This window comes from Vidua chalybeata, chromosome 11 (genome assembly GCF_026979565.1).
Source record: "Vidua chalybeata isolate OUT-0048 chromosome 11, bVidCha1 merged haplotype, whole genome shotgun sequence".
NCBI lineage: Eukaryota > Metazoa > Chordata > Aves > Passeriformes > Viduidae > Vidua > Vidua chalybeata.
The window spans coordinates 6,977,246-6,989,479 of NC_071540.1; the positions used below are offsets into that span (position 1 = coordinate 6,977,246).

The 12,234-nt window shown below is 42.9% G+C and overlaps 1 protein-coding gene across 2 annotated transcripts; it reads right to left on the reverse strand.

Moving 5' to 3' along the window:
- Positions 1-388: 388 nt before the first annotated feature.
- On the reverse strand, positions 389-11,964 carry CCNE1 (cyclin E1). Of its 2 annotated transcripts, none has more exons than XM_053953249.1 (11): positions 11,870-11,964; positions 11,472-11,562; positions 11,176-11,244; positions 4,782-4,924; positions 4,571-4,706; positions 3,617-3,763; positions 2,824-2,919; positions 2,327-2,461; positions 2,133-2,244; positions 1,892-2,049; positions 389-1,031 (listed from the first exon to the last, which is right to left on the reverse strand). In XM_053953249.1, the coding sequence occupies exons 2-11, from the start codon at positions 11,505-11,507 to the stop codon at positions 909-911; spliced, it is 1,155 nt and encodes a 384-aa protein (XP_053809224.1). In that variant the 5' UTR covers positions 11,508-11,562; positions 11,870-11,964; the 3' UTR covers positions 389-908. The 2 variants fall into 2 exon arrangements, with proteins under 2 accessions (XP_053809224.1, XP_053809223.1); XM_053953248.1 differs by lacking the exon at positions 11,870-11,964 and adding an exon at positions 11,673-11,789.
- Positions 11,965-12,234: the final 270 nt, after the last annotated feature.

The window sequence follows — 12,234 nt, forward strand, 5'->3', positions numbered from 1 at the left end:
AAATACTGTGCCAAACCCCTAATGTTTAAATTATTTTTTAGGAAGAGGTAGACTTTTCCTACTGATTACCTCAGGGTAACAATCCAGACAACCCGATTCAAGAATTTCCCAGTAAGAATCATTACAGAATGTTAAGGAAGCATTCCTCATGTACTTGTCATGTCTATTATCCCTTCCCCAGCCTCCTGTACCTGGCTAGAGGAAATCCAAGTAGCCCAACATGACAATTTTACCTTAGTATCCAAATAGAAAGTTTCCATGGATAAGTCAATTAGTGGTAAATAAATAAAGCAATACTTACTACACCATTCATCCCCGACTCCCACACTTATTAATGGTCACAGTCTGAAAAAGTCTTAACTGATCATAGTTAAAAGAAATATAGAAATATACATAAAACCAGCTGTCTTAGACAGCATTTTTATTAAAAATGAATACACAGAGACATAGCAGCTTTTACAATAAAGAGTTTTTTAAAAGGCATCAAGTCGTAAGCCAACCATTCAAAAAAGAGGCTTTGAAATGTCTTCCTCAGCACTTTTTGCCCATTTGTCAACAAGGGACTGAAATCTGCAGATTACCCAAAGGACAAACAGGCACAGTAACTAATCTAAACTTCAAGCCCTTTTTCTGAACAGTTGATCAAGCATCACCCTCCGTAGCAGCATCTGGAGCACACTTCAGTGTTCTTTCAAGTGGCTGGTGTACTTGATCCATTTCTTTAAAATATTTTAACATTCAATAAAACTATTTCAAATAGAAAAACTTCTGTCACATGAAAGTAAGGTTTCCTTTTCAGATTCCGTGAAAGCTTATGAACTTCACTGGCAGCATTTCTGTAATGGAGCAGGAGCTAAAACCAGCAGAACAGGCACTTCAGCAAAATTGTCTGTCAACAGTTCCTGAAGTCATATTGATTGCAGTCCAGAAGACAGTTTCTTGCTACTTTGTGGTGGTGTAAGGACACCAGTGGGGAAAGGTGAAGTCCTATTTTGTTCAGCCAATATGGCTTGTTTTGCTTGAGCTCTGTCCTGAAAGCACATGAAAAAGAGAAAAAAAAATCTTTACTTTGGCATATCTAGGGAACAGATCAATAGAATTCAGTGTTTTATAATCTGATAGATTGTTAATTTGGAAAAGCATATGCATATCTAACCCCCCAAACAGTAACTGATAAATGACATAGTAAACAGCAGTTACTTGTAGTACAACTCAAAGAGGTCAGTGTTAGTTTTTAGAATCTGATGATTAGCATTAGGCATTCATAACATACAAGCACTCCTGTACTTTCCTGAAAGCAAAATTTCCTGAAAGAAACAATTGAGCAGGAAGAACTTTAACTTCCACCTAGAATTTAATAACCTAAAGCAAAAAACTAACCCCAGTAGCTTAAACCACAATTTGTTGAACGAAATTTTCATCCTCTGCAAGTTTCTCACACTAAAAACCACTGCTTGTCAATGACCACTGTCACATAACAGTCACACTAGATCAGTCTCAAGTGATCAATCTTTACTTTTCTCTGGATCAGACAAGACTATGTTAGTGGTATTTCCTAGAGAGAAAGGTCTAACACATGGTACTTGAAGTATCCCAAAGGGTAGAGAAATTCTTCTGATTTCTAGGGTAATTATATGCTTTTGACATGAGAGGCTGAAGGCACATCTTTTAAAATCATCTTTTTAAACTAAATACTGAACAAGACAGTCCCAAGAAAAGTCTTTGTCTCAAGAATTTTGGATCAGGACTACAACTGTATGCCTTTTATAATCTAAATACACTCAGTCTCAACCTGTTCATGCTTCTCTTACGTTGACTGTATGTCCTAACCAAAGAAACAGGACTTCAGAGATTTCAGACAGGCTTTTGTTTTCATTCTGCACATACATACCAGCAAATCAAAGCTGTTTATGTGCATCTGTATATTGTGCAAATCTTCAGGAGCTATCCCGCTAAAGTGTTTGAGTTTGGAGCTTCCTACTTCCCTTAGAGCCATGGCAAACGGGACCATCCATTTCACACAGTCCTCTATCTCACAGAATTCATAACCTGCAACACAAGACACATGCTTATCTGCCTGAATGAGGACATATTTGCCAACACACAAGATTTAAGTCTATAAATGCCAATACCTGAAACTTTCTGCATCAACTCAGATGAAGAGAAGTGATACAAAGCAGAAGCTGCAAGTATTCCATAGGTATATTCCAAGCAGCCAATATCCAGCACACAGAGATCCAAGAGCTAAAAGACAACAGATGTTTAGTAAGCCTGACAGGAAAACACTTTTCCAGGTGAAAGAGCATTTAAAGGAAATCAGTCTTACCTCTGTTATTTGTACAAATATCTGCTGTGGATATTGTGGCAGCATTACCTCATAAAGATCATTTAAATATGCAACTTGCAGGTAAATGTTTAGCCACGATACAACTGTCAGTGGATTTAAGTTCCAATTAAGAGCCTGAAAAAACAGACATATACAAGACTTCAGTGCCAATTAAAGTTAAGTTCCTAACTTAAACCATGCAAGATGGTTAAACAATCACAAGCTCTAATCCCAGTTGGTTAAGGCATCTTTAGAAAGTGCAAATCAAAGACTCTCCTGTAGCTCTTCCTGCTGATACAGTCAGGGAACAAATAATTTTGTTAATACACACATACTGGTGGATGCTTTAGATCACTTGTTACCTAAAGAAAACACTGCTTTCCAATTAGTAAGAGAAACTGTGCCTCTTAGCAGCACCTAAGATTAACTGCGAAACTCTGCTTTTAGTCTGATTGTGCTATACATTTTTAAAAACTAATTCCACTTGTAAATATTACCTTCATAATGATCAATTCCATACTGATGATTTCATCTTCTGTACAGGCTCCATCTGTAACATAGGCAAACTGGTGCAACTTTGGTGGATAAATTTCCTGCAAGATAGGAGATCAAGTATTTAATTTGTGGAACAGGCTGCAACTAGTTTCAGGTGTTCCTTATCCCCCCATTCTAAATCCTGTGCTCTCTGCCTTTAATAGACACAGATTTCTTGTTCATCATGGCCTTCAACTCTCACTTTGGATGCATCAGCACAAACCTACACTGTTTTACAACAGCACCACTGTGATTGTATCATAACTGACATCAAGATTTTTTTAAGCATCCTAAAGAAAAGGCCTTTTCTCTCTTGCTTAAGAACAGACTGAACAGCAGCACTCTTAAATGACTAAGAACTTTAAAAGCACTGTGTATTTTAGTAGTTCAAATTTATTGCTCCAGTCAATAATAGCTCAGACTATCATGCAGTAGGTACTCTATTGCAATAAAATTGCAACAAATGGTCTCTGTATACAGCAGCCAGCCAAAAATTCATTTACCAACTACAACTAAAACTTTAGATTTATTCCAACACTGAATTCTCAAATGAGAAAACTAGCTAACATCACAGTATAATTTTACCCACTTCTAAAAAACAGGAATGTTGGAAAAAAAAAATCTTTGTTCTGTCTCCCATTTGAAAAAAATGATAGCAAGTAATGCCATAAAGCTTTCCACAATGTGTCCAGCATCCAATAAGTGTGCTGTGTGTCCATTCACATTTTTATGGTAAGTAAAGCAGGAGACACTTACCTCAAGCTTTGCTGCTATGAATAGAGAAGTGACACCAATAAGCTGCAATAGTGTTTTTACAACATCCTGTTGTGTTGCCATAAAGCGATCAAAGAAATCTTGTGCTAAATAAAAAGTTTCTCTATGAAGTTTGTAGGCTTCACAAACCTGGAGAGACAACAGAGATTACAAAGGTCAAGAACAGTGTTAAAAAGTCAAAACTAGATGTTACATATGTATTAAAAAAAAAAGCATGAGATAGACAGAAAAGTTATATTTGCTTTCTACTTCACTGCTATTGTGAAGTAACATTTTAACTAACTGCAAGAGTTAAACAGTTTCCTTTGACACAAGATGACTGCCATTACAGTAACTTCTAAGAGAAAAAACAGATCACAGTGAAAACCCTTCTAGGAAACGCAAGCACATGTTCCAACAATGTCAGAACATCAGGTCCTCATTTTTTGCAAAGATCCATCATTCCAACACCTCAAAAGAGAAAATTCTCACAAGCTGTTTAAAACTAAGAACAGGGATTATGCCACCAAGTCATCCAAATAGTGAAACAGACTCAGACAAAAGAGGAGGTGTAGCACATTCTGCATGACAAAAACAGATAAAAAGGCTGGAAGATGGATCTGATCTCTGAGCTTCCCACCTTCCTTCTTACAGTGACTTTTGTAATTATTTGTTCAGTCGTTGTCTGCAGTGTGACCTTAAAAGCTTAGCCTGTGTTAGGGACAAATTGATTATTGCCCACTATCAATCTGAATGAGTAACAGAAAGTATTGACAGTCTGCAAATCATCAGCTCAGTACATCATATAGTCTTTAAGTTTGGTGTCATTCATTGACAAAATTTAAGATGAAGACAAGTATCTGGAGCTAAACATGCTCCTGAAGTGCACTCATGACAGTTATTAGTGCACTTCAACAAAAGCACACTTGAAACACTCACAAGCACAGAAAAGCTTACCTCCATAAGCCAGTCTAGAAGGATGGTTCTCATTTTAGGCTGCAGCTGGGGGTGCCTTTGCAAGTAGAATTTATCCCTTACATAGGTCTCTTCTTTGTTTATCATGTTTTTCCATACATCATCCTTGTTTGCCCAGCTAAAAGAGATCAATGTTTAGTCTTGGATGATGAGACAAGAGGAAGGCAGAGCAGCAGCAGCCCAGCACACTCACCCTAGAGCTGGCAGTGGGGTAGCTCTGGTGGGAACAACGCTCAGATGGACAAAGCGCGAGTAATCGACACGAACGGGATCGTCATCTTTATCCGGAGTGGGGATCAGCATGTGGGCATGCTCGTGAATGTTATTCCAGGACTTCTGGCAAATCAAACAGGAGAATTTACGCTATGCTTTTTAAAGTAAATGTTTTAGTTCTAGATAGATAATACTCATAACTTCTGTCACAATTTCTTGCCAATGTTTTATCTCTTTGAACTGCACAGAATCACAGAATGGTAGAGGCTGGAAGGCACCTCTAGGTCTTTTCATCAAGCTCCCTGCTCACACAGGACCACCAAGAGCCAGTTGCCCAGGACCATGTCCAGAAGGCTTTAGAATATCTGCAAGGATGGAGACTCCAGAACCATTTTGGACAACTTGTGCCATGCTTGGCTGCCCTCACAGTAGAAAGCGTTCCACGATACTCAGGGAACCTCTTCTGCTTCGGTTTGTGTTCATCTCCTCTTGTCCCATCACACAAAGAAGAGCTTAGCTCCATCTTCTTCACATCTTCCCTTCAAATAGTTATAAACAATTGACACAAATCGCCACAGACCTTTTCTCCAGGCTAAACAGCCCCAGCTTCCTCAGCCTTTCCTTATCAGCAAGATGCTCTGGTTCCTGAATTACCTTAATGGACCTTTCTGGACTCTTTCTTGTACGCTCAAGTCTCTTTTTTCACTGGGGAACCCACAGCTGGACATAATACTACAGATGTGGCCTCACCTGAGCTGAGCAGAGGGGATGTTGCTTATAAGCACATTAGAGAAAGTTTGGAACTAAAGCTGAAGAACATTCACCCTGCTCTTTTGAAGGCCCACAACTGTTTCATGGAAGGATACCCACGTCAAAACCTCCTACTCTCATGCTGTGTTTTGTTTTTACCAAAAATATACTTGCCCTCAGGTACAGAACAAGCAGATGGAACTCAAAGACCCAAATATGAGGTCAGGATTTCTGGTAAGGAATATGTAGATAATATGCCTGAAGCCATGCTTTCATGCAAAGCATCTCAGATGGTGAACACAGCAAAACAGTTTGTAGGATTTCGTACTCATTCATTTAGCAGAGTTAAGATAAAAACTCAAAGCACATATGACCCAATTTTCAGAATACAGCCAAGTACATGTTAAACAATTGCTACTAAACTGCCAAGCTGATAATTTTATATGCCAAATTCTGCCCTAGTCTGCAAACATCAGATATTCAAAACTTCACCTGGCATTTGGACCAGAACTTAAATCTAGTTTACTCTTCTACCATCTAACTCTTAAACAGGATCTTGGGCACTTCACACAGTGCCCCAGGAAAACACTACTTTATTTGCAGTAGAATACAAAGCCAGCACCATGTCTAAGCAAATTAAAATTTGGCATTTCTGTTAAATAATGAAGTCAGCCATCTTCTTGCAAATTGATCAGTTCTGCACCACTAAAAGGACAGAACTCCCCAACAGATTTCTAATGTGTTAAAAAAAAAATTAAAAACAAGTTCAGAAGAATCATTAGGCACATCAAGTAAAATACTATGTGAAACTTTGCCTCTTGCAAAAAAGCTTCCACAGCTGATTTTTGCCATCTTTCTTACATATGATATCACTTTCCAGCAAAATGGCTCCTTCCTGCACCAGTTTCACAAACAGAAACCACTGACTTGATGAAACAAAAACCACATTTCACAGTTCTCTCACAGCTAAGACTACTTTGCACTTTGAGTTACTGACTCAAAGATCAGTCTCTTTTTTCTTCTTGGGAGTTCTACATGCAAATACAGCATAGCTACAATACCCAGCCATGCCAAGATTTAATTTGGGCGGGGAGGAGGCAAAACAAGGGAATAGTATCCTTATCTTAAAAATTACAGACTCATTACAAACTGAAAGTTTGAATGAAAATGTTGCATCAGCGTTGCTTAAAATTAACTTTTGTCCTCCCTCAAAACTAGACTTTAGTCACACTTTGTTCTCCAAACTGCACAGCAAGCCCAGCTGCCAACAGCCTTTGGAGAAGTGCTGTCTTATCAGTAAATCAGCAAACAGAAAAGCAGTAGATTATACAGTATCTATTTAAAGGTGCCTACTACACCAGGAGCTTCTGAAGGACAGGAGACTTGCTCACAAAGCTCTCAGACACATTGCATGCAACAATACTAAACCTATTTCACCACCCTCAATTTTCTATAAGGAAATAGAAATCAAAGTTCAAGAGCCTCTCAGGTGTTTTGAAAAGAAGGGAAAACAAAGTTTCTGACAACATAATGTCACTTAACAAGACACTGGGATAAAGATGTGAGCAACACTACAAGTACACAGCTCAGCTAGAGACAAGAATGAAAATAATGTCCAGGGCCTCAAAAGAAAGCAGCCTATGGGGAAGGAGACAGGAATTAATTAGCGTGGGTGAGGAAGCACCATAACTCTGGCACAGATTTTGGTTGAGAGAATGAACATATCAATCAGGCTCTTGAATCCTTAAAACAGATTTAGCAAGACACTCAACTGAAAGTAAGAAACACTATCAAGAAATTGCATTACCTCACACTGCAATCGTAAGGAAATAGGAGCCACCACTGAAAAAAGGAACAGTTTAAGGTGGGGAGGGTATGAGGAAACCATGAAGAACTTCCTTTGGGCTTGCACAGAGCCAATCCAAAAGTGGAGACCTGTCAGAAAGCATCAGATATTACCCAGAATCTGTGCAGCCTAACAGAGCAAACACTACAGTCCTGAGCTTACTTCTGAGACAAAGAGGAGCCGAAGCAGCACACAAGCAAAAACATCAGTGGGGAGAATGGCCTCTTCAAATCTATGTGGAGCCCAGCAAGAAAGCTTGGTGACACCCACAGTAATGGTCCAGGTACAGGAGCAACTAATCAGATGCTGATCTCAATCTCAGACCTAAGAGCAAGAGACAGACTGGAGGAAAAAAGCACCTGAGAAGGCTCATTAGGAGGAGAGGTACCAAGAGGGAAGAAGGTGGGTGATAAGCCCATTAGAGCATCCAAGTCCAGACAGTTCCAAACAGAGAAAACCCAGGAGTTCAGAAGTGTGAGTCTTTTTAAAGCTCAAATATTAGCAGGCCTCAGTTTCCTGCAGCATGTCACCATTCACTGATACATCAAATATTCATAGAAAACAATCTTTTTGAACAACCTTTAGGATACAGATCAGACACAAAACAGCAGGTTGACCACTGGGGTTATTTGGTTAAAGGCCAGGCAGAACCTTCAGTGAAGAAGAAACACCTAAAAATACAAACTGCTGAATCACCTGTGTATCTCAGCGTGAGCTAGGAGGCACCAGAATGAGCTTCTACTGACAAACAAGGAGTGCAGCAGGAGGAAGAGAATGACACAGAACTGCATTCAAACCAGAGGTTTTTCAGCATGGCAGGGGAACAGGCCTGTTTGTCACCCTAAAAGGAGCACCTTATACCATACACAATGGTATCACTTCCAAGTCCACAGCCTTAGTTTGCCCATCAGAAATAGCAAGACCTATAATTCTAGCCATTTTTCACTCATAGGATGCATGACTTTGAAGTAACTTTTCTTTGCATCAGAAGGAAATTCCAGATTTAGCAAACAAGGCAGAAAAGAGCAACTCACACTATTAAGTTGGTCCAATCCTATTGGGATAGCATAGGAGCTTCTACTCCTTTAAAGTAAGAGTCGAAATGTCCTGATCCAGATTAGAGCCAAGTCTGTTCTCAACATGTATACAGTTTAAACTCCTTTTTTGTGGGCTTTGTTTTGTTTGGTTTTTTAATTGAATCTTCAAAAGTTAATCTAGATTAGTAAAAGAAACTTTTTTGATGCTATTTTTTAAAACACTTAGGTGGAACACTCTGACAATGCTAAAACCAGATTCTGAAAAACATCTAGTGAGGAACTGATCAAAACTCCTTCCTGAGAGTTTACTCCACCTTCACATGTGAAAACATTAGCTAGTTTCATCTAAAGAAACTAACTTATAGATTCAATTCTTCACTTTATATGGAGGTGACCATGCAACTTGTATCACAATTACACAGATTATTCTAATCTAGTTAGATGAATTTTGTTTTACATGGAGCCTCAGAAGTGTATTCATCCCCACAAAGCAGCCAGAATTAGTATGAGAATTGCTAGCAGAATTACAGCAGTGCCAGTTCTCCAAAATCAAACACAGAATTTATGCAATATTCTGCTGTCACAGACCTGATGATATAGCCACCCTTTCATCACATAAAGGGTAACGGCATCCTAATTAAGAACTGAGGCCTTATGTTCCACAGAAGCAAACTAATGAATTGACTATGAAGATGTCATAAAGTGGGATGTGACTCTGATATTTTGCCTTGTGGATAAGCTAGTGTCAGTAAACAATTTATTTAATGTAGAAGTCATGTGGCATAGGCTGCAGTGGATTTATAGCTGCTTGCATTTTAGAACTGTCGTGTCTCCACAGAGTAACTGTCGCCCTGGCTATCATTCCAGCCTGCTATACTGCTGCTGGAACCGTAAACATATTCTCATTAGTGGTCCATGGCAATTTATATCAGAGAATAGCTTGTGTCACATCATAGACTGAAGAGCTGCTGCTGTGCAGCCAAATGTTAGCTTTTTTAACCAGATCTGGAACAATCTGGCTACTTTGTCACAACAAAAATACCTGATCTATGTAGCGAAAGATATATAGGCGTGATACTGTTTATTGTTTATAGAATGAAAGGGTCAAATTCCACCAGCATCCTATAATTACCTTGAGAAATTCCCAAGTAAAGATTTTTGATGCCTACTGCCTATATTATCTAAGTTTTAGTTTACCTACCCATACTGAAGTAACACTGAATGGCTACCAGGCCAAGAGCACAAACAAGGAGACAAAATTGGAAGCCTTTATCTGCTTTGAAAGTTGAAGGTCAACATATGCAAACGATACTTCAAGTTTCCTTCCACTGTCTTTTCGGAAGACAGTAAAATTGGGGCCCCACTGAGATTTTCTAACAAATACCTTGTTATTATGCAATAAACATGAACAAGAAGGCCTTGCTCAGTTTAAACAGAATGAATCTTCTGGTGAAGGAGAAAGTTGCAGTGAAGGACAGGCAGCTCTTCCTTGTCAGAAGTGAGAAATTAGTTTAATATACTGTGCAAAAGAAAGACAGAAGGGAAGGAGAGATCCCCTCATTAAATGCTCACCATTTGAGCCCTGCTTAATATGTTGACTGATAACTAGTGTACGCAGTTGCAACAAGCAGAGGCCATTCCAAACAATGATGCCCATCTGTTATGGTAGCACTTCAGTCTGAGACCTTCCAGCTGCCACTTCGGGTTAGATGTGCCACATTATGCACAGCCTCGCCTACCAAATGAGGACAGGCTGCACACCCTGACCGTGACTTCTGCAACCTCAGCATCACCCTGCGTGTGCAGTGACAGGCTGAAGTGACAGGGACTGAGCACGTGTTCAGGGGAAAAAGGGGAATGAACCTATTCCAGGACACAGGCTACTCAAGGTACAGAAGCATCATGCTTTCAACATCATACAGCATCCTACAGAGCTCCCAAAAGCATCTGCTTTTCAAGAATACAGAAAGCACACAAATGGAACTAGAGGACAACAACAAAACTAGTTTTGACTTTTTAAGTTGGCTCATTCTACGTGCCTTGATGAGAAAGTTGGCAATGGTCACTATCAACCTCCACTGCAGGACTGATTTTCACAGGTAGAGTGACTTTATAGAAATATTCCTTTGCTCTGCAGAGAAAGAAAGACTGTTTTACTATACCACAAGCATCTAGTATACACTTCCAAGTTCTAACCAGGAACTCCTTACTTAGCCTGCCTAATAATTACCCTTGTCAATGGGAATAGAGCTGATCTAGGAGAAAAGGGGACACTTTCCTCTTTCCCAGATGACTGAGAAGTAGAGACATGACTGCAAAGAGAACCACCTCAAGAGATGATCCTGTCTGCTTGCTTGAGGAGCACATGTACAAGGTACATAAGCACATGACCATACTTTTGCACCTCTCTGGAGACGTAAATGCAGAGTAGGTCTAAATGCTTGACAGGTGCACTTTGCAACCCCAGGACAGCTGAATTCACTTCAGCATTAACATAATGCTTCAGACCAACACAGGCCTTATATCTTACAAAGGTTTCAAAACCGTATTGAAACATGAACTGTATTGTTCTGCACACTCCATCATCAACCAGGGCCAACAGTCCCCCTTGCCCACTGCTATGCAGCATGTGGCTGAAGCAGACCTGTTTCACCACGTTGCCATAAATAATGAGGTTCTGCAAAGGTAAGCGCAGGGTTAAGCAAGATGACAATATTTACATATAAAGCCAATTCAATTACCTGTTTTTCACACGGCTTTTTTCTAGTCATCTCCATTTTGGCAATTTCTTCATCAGGATCCTGTAAGAACTACAAAAAGCGACATATGATTTCCGGAGCACAAACCGCGGCACAAGCAGCTGTTGGCAGCTGTGACACGCGCCGGGTCCCCCAGGAGCACAGCCCCGCAGGCCCACCCGGCCCACCGCGTGGGGCCCGCACCCCCAACAAAAGGCGGCGAGGGCGCGGGGGCCCGGCCCGGCGGCGGAGGGGGCACCGGCCCTGGCCCGCGGGCACCGGGCCGGGCCCGCACTCACCGTGGCCATATCAGCTTTCCTCTTGCGGGCTCGCATGGCGTACTCCGCACCCGCGTCCCCCTTGGCAGGACCCTTGTCGTCCGCGCAGTCACTGCGGAGAGAGGGGGAAGCTGAGCGAGCGCCGGCCGCGGGAGCCTCCCGGGGTGCCCGGCGGGCGCTCGGCCTGCAGGGCCCCGCGCAGGGCGGGCCCGGCGCACTCACCTCTCCCGGCGCACGGCACCCGCCTCGGCCGGCGGGGCGAGCCGAACGCCGCGCGGAACGGGGCCGAGCGGGCCCGAGCCGCACACACCCCCTACAAAGGCCGGCAGAGGCGCGCAACGGGCGGCCGGACCGGCCCCACCGGCTCCCCCCCCCCGCCCCGCGGCCGCCCACCGCCCGCTGCGCGGCCGCTCACTCACCGCCGCGCCCTTGCCGCCCGGGAGCGGGTGGTCGGCGGGTGCCGGGCCGGTGGGGCAGGGCGGGACGCGGGCGCGCTCCGCCGGGCGCCTGCTGCCTCACGGCGCGGCCGCTCCCGTCCGTGCGCGCGGCGCGGGCCGCGCCCGGCGGGACATTTAAACGCGCGGCGGCGGCGCGGGGCCGCCTCCCGACCGCGCACGTGGCCCCGCGCGCGGGCCGGGGCGGGGCCGGCGGGGCGCGGGAGAGGCGCGGAGTCCCGCGCGCGGCAGGGGGCGGGGCCGGGGGCGGGGCCTGCGGATCCCGCGCGGAGCAGGGGCGGGGCCGGGGCGGGGCCCGGACGCGGAAGCGGCGGGAGCGGCCGTGGCAC